The sequence below is a fragment of the Quercus lobata genome, chromosome 8 (assembly GCF_001633185.2).
Source record: "Quercus lobata isolate SW786 chromosome 8, ValleyOak3.0 Primary Assembly, whole genome shotgun sequence".
Taxonomy (NCBI): Eukaryota; Viridiplantae; Streptophyta; class Magnoliopsida; order Fagales; family Fagaceae; genus Quercus; species Quercus lobata.
In genome coordinates, this window is record NC_044911.1 from 58,557,705 (window position 1) to 58,562,149 (window position 4,445).

At 33.6% G+C, this 4,445-nt stretch overlaps 1 protein-coding gene across 1 annotated transcript; it reads left to right on the forward strand.

Moving 5' to 3' along the window:
* The first annotated feature begins 2,141 nt into the window (after nt 1-2,141).
* On the forward strand, nt 2,142-3,714 carry LOC115958610. Its single transcript, XM_031077037.1, has 2 exons — nt 2,142-2,852; nt 3,447-3,714. Exons 1-2 carry the CDS (start codon nt 2,202-2,204, stop codon nt 3,540-3,542), a joined length of 747 nt encoding a protein of 248 aa, XP_030932897.1. The 5' UTR covers nt 2,142-2,201; the 3' UTR covers nt 3,543-3,714.
* The last annotated feature ends 731 nt before the right edge of the window (nt 3,715-4,445 follow it).

The following is a 4,445-nucleotide window of genomic DNA, read 5'->3' on the forward strand; positions in this document are numbered from 1 at the left end:
ACTAATCACAATCATTCATGTAAGGGAGTAGTAAAAACTGTGACTAATAAGATAGAGGAAGTAAAAGGGTTTCACAAAAATAAATGAGTTTATGAAAAGGCATGTGCATGTATTGAATAATTAAAACAAAAATTGTACGTGGTATTAGAATTTTTGTTCAAAGTCCAAAGACAAGAGTCATAAAACCATGAATGTTGTGGCTGTCCATAGACTCTCTTTACTAAATTCTTCTCGTAATAAAGAAAGAAAAGCAAATTAGTCACAATCGGTACTTTTCCAAGCAGGGACGGACCTATAGTAGGGCAAGGGGGGCCATTGCCCCCCCCCCTCCAAAAAAAAAAAAAAAAACCTAGTTTTTATATATATATATATATATATATGGGTTGAAATTTTAAATGTAAAAAATAACCCACAAACTCTCATCCCAAAAAAAAAAAAAAAAAAATTGACAAACTAAAGGGTCCGTTTGGATTGAACTTATTTTTGTTGAAACTGAAAATTGAAACTAAAAACACTGTAGCGAAATAATTTTTAAATGTATAAATAATGCTGTGGGATCCATTTTTAATGAAAAAGTTGCTGAAAAGTGTAATTTGTAGGTCTGTGAACAGTACACAGAAGCACTGTTCACGGAAGACTTGGTCAACAACTGCGGCTTGGAAAAAAAAAAAAAAAAAAGGAAAACGCAGAAAGAAAAAACGTGGACACGCAAACGCGCAATCCAAACACTCACAAAAACTACAAAATAAAAAATAAATATAGACTGAAAGCTTAAATTACAATTCTCAAATTTTGACCCTAACCTCACTCTTCCTCCACTTAACCTCATCAACGCCTCCAACCTTCATCACTGCTGCTGCTGTTCTGCTCCTTCTCAGATCAGATCTGGACTATTGCTGCTGCTGCTCTTCCTTAGATCCTTTGCTATATTGCTCTGCCTTAGCCGGTTAGCCCTCTGCCCTCTGAGTTTTTTTTTTTTTCATGAACTGTGGGGTTTGACTGTTGTGTTATGGCTTTTTAAATGGTGTGTTGTGCCTCTCAACCACTTTGTAATTGTGTCTTTTGTGTGGACCGATTTCAGTGTTTGTAAATTGTAACTTTTTTTTTTTGGTTTTACTTTTATCTATAAAGAAATAAAGGGGGACCACTACGACAAGGACGTGACTAGTTTTGTGAATCTGTGAGACTAGTGTTTGGTAAGTCATTAGTGACCTTTTTTGTGAGACCAATTGACCAAAGTCTTTGGTCTCATTGTTTTGGTTTTAAAAAAGTTTTTGTCCTTATGACTATGTCACTTTGTGTGATGTGGCTAATATTAGAAATATATATGAACTTATGAACTTTGTCTTTGACATTGTGTGTGATGTGGTTAATATTAGTATATGGATTTTACTAATGTGTGCCTTTTGGGCACACATTAATTTCCATTTTTGAAAAAAAAAATTTCGAGAATTGAAAAAATAATGACAACTTTTTCAATTTCTAAAAAAATGTTTCTAAAAATAGAAAACTTAATATATGTCCTAAGGACACACATTAACCGGACCCATATATATATATAAACTTGTGCTTGTTTGTTTGTGATCATTTTGGTTTTAGATTTTTTTTTTTTAATTATTGTTGAGAAGTCCCTTTTTTTTAGTTGGTGTATAGAACTACGAAATATGAAAATAATGAAACATTTTTTATAATTTGTAGATCATGAGTAAGTCCACTACAATATTAAATTTTTTCAAAAGAAAAAAATCTGATGATTATCTAATGGACTCTATGATTTTGTACATTGAGAAGGAGATTGTTGCAAAAATTGGTATAGAATCAATCATAGACAACTTTTGAGACTTAAAAAAGCATTAAGTTCCATTTTGATAAATAGGTTGAAATGTTTAAAAAATATTTATTTTGTATATTATACTTTGTCGACATTTTTATAATATTAAATATTTAAGAAACACTTATTTTATATGTAGTATTTTATTGAATATGAAATAAATATTAATTTTTATTTTCATAAAAAAAAAAATATTATTTTAAGCTTTGGCCCCCATATTCAAATCCTAATTCCGTCCCTATTTCCAAGTCCTCAATATGAGTTCGCCAAGCAACATGTTACATGTACATAAGATTACCAGTACTGTACGGATAAATATCATTTGTCCCCAAAACTGGTAAAAATCTAAAAAGAGCTGGACAGTGAGTTCATGGAAGAAACTAAATATGTGAGTTTGAAACTTCTGATAGACACAGAAAGAGAAAGAGTGCTTTTTGCAGAAGCGGGCAAGGAATTCATCGACTTCCTCCTTAGCATTCTGGAACTGCCGCTCGGAACTTTCATTCCGCTTTTCGAAAAGCAAGGAATGGTGGGCAGCTTCGGAAACATTTACCACAGCATTGACAACTTAGGTACTGTTTACCTTCAACCAAACGTGAACAAAGAGACTCTCCTGAAACCCAAACTACACATCTCTGGTGGTGGTGGTGGTGGTGGTTCTGGAGTCCCACTCAAATCGCCAGACTTCGCATCATCTGCGAAATCCAAGAAATTGTATAGGTGTTCTACAGAAGATTTGAACAAACATCGCCCATTTCGTGTGGCTTGTAATCTTCATGTGGCTAATCATGTCTTCCGTACCTGTCCTTCCTGCTATTGGTCTATGGACATGGAGCTAAATTTTGTAGACCCACCAAGCACTAAAGGAGGGTATGTGAAAGAAGTAGTTACATACATGGTGATGGATGATCTGGAGGTGAAACCCATGTGCACCACCTCAACTTTTACTCTGCTTAACAAGTTTAATGTCAAGGAATTGGAAGTTCTTGAGGAGAAAGTGGTCGATTTGGGCATGGATGAGGTATGTTAATTATATATTTCAGTCATTCTTTTGCTTTCTTTGAATGAATCCATTGCTTCTATTTTATTTATTACTTCTTTTACTCCCTTCTTTTATTATGGTGAAAATGATTGCAAAATAAGATGCTTAAAACTGGGTATGAATATATATGAAAGAAACGAAATTTGGAATTGATAGCTGATCTGTCCCAATCCCAAGTTCGTGTACCATTGTACCTCAATGTTTCATGATGTCTAACACGAATCATCTAAGGGCCATTAATTCTAGCTGTTCCATACATGTTTTGCGTACCAGCTATCATTGAATATTTGTACGATTGCTATGGAATCAGTATGTTCAAATGCTTTCAATGAACTCTAATTTCATATTGAAAAAATATAATATTGTATTCCCTCTCTTTCCCCTTAAGGCCACTCGTTCATCTAAACGAAATGAAAAGGAAACAAGAAATGACTGTCCTATTTCTTTTCTGAAGAAGGATTTCATCTATTTGCTTTTGAAATGTGCCTATTTCAATGTGAAGAAGTGATATTTTACCTGTCTAAATATAATTAATAATTATTTTGTTTCTTAATTTATTTGGTTTATTGCTAGGGTGTGAAATTGTTCAAGGCTTCTCTGCAGTCTAAGAGTGTTCTAACTGATGTCTTTCTCCCGAAGTTGAAACAAGAAGTCAAATGGGAGACATGAGTGCAAGAGTTCTGTGCCATTGCCAAAATGTTTTTTTTCCCCTTTCCTTCTGGCTGCAATTTGGTTTTAAATGCTAGTCAATGTATAGGGCAATATGCTTGCTCTCCTCTCTCTATCTCTCTCTTTAGTCTTTATTGGAAGCCTAGTTAAGCAACATTATGTTTCATCAAAATGTGTCGTAAGTTTCTGTTGATTATCTCTGATATTGCTTAGTATCACTAATTTCTGAGGACCATACAAATGACTTAGAGCATTGCAGTCTCTCAAGCCACATGGCATTATCATGTTAGCTTTGATACTATCATGTCACAACTTGAGGTAGTGCTAGTCATATCTACACAAAAAATCATAATGACCAGTCAAAGTTACAAATAGTGTTCATTGTGATCACTTATACCTTTAGTATCTACTTATTAATAAACTTCTAATGTGAGACTTAGTACACACGTGCATAATCTACGCTCATATCCAATCCAGTAACAATCCTGATAGAAACAAAAAGTTTTTTTTTGCTGAAGCAGACAGAATTCATCGATTTCTTTCACATTCGCCGCAACTGCTTGGAACTATCATTCCTCATCTAAAAAGCAAGTAACAGTGGACATATTATTGGAAACCTATATGATAGTATTGAAAATTTAAGTATTACTTACCTTTAACCAAGCGTGACTAAAGAGACTCTTGAAGCACATAGTATACATCTTCGAAATGGGTGAGGAAATTCTTTAAGTGTAATAGTGTTGTAGCATTTTAATATTTGAAAGTTCAAATAGTGTAAAAACACCCTTGAACGTTTAGATTCCCAATTTACAAATTAACCAATTCAAGCTTTATGTCAAACAACTAGTGTGCGGAAAATGAACAAAAGTTATAAAACAGAATTGGAAAACTATCTAAGCCAAA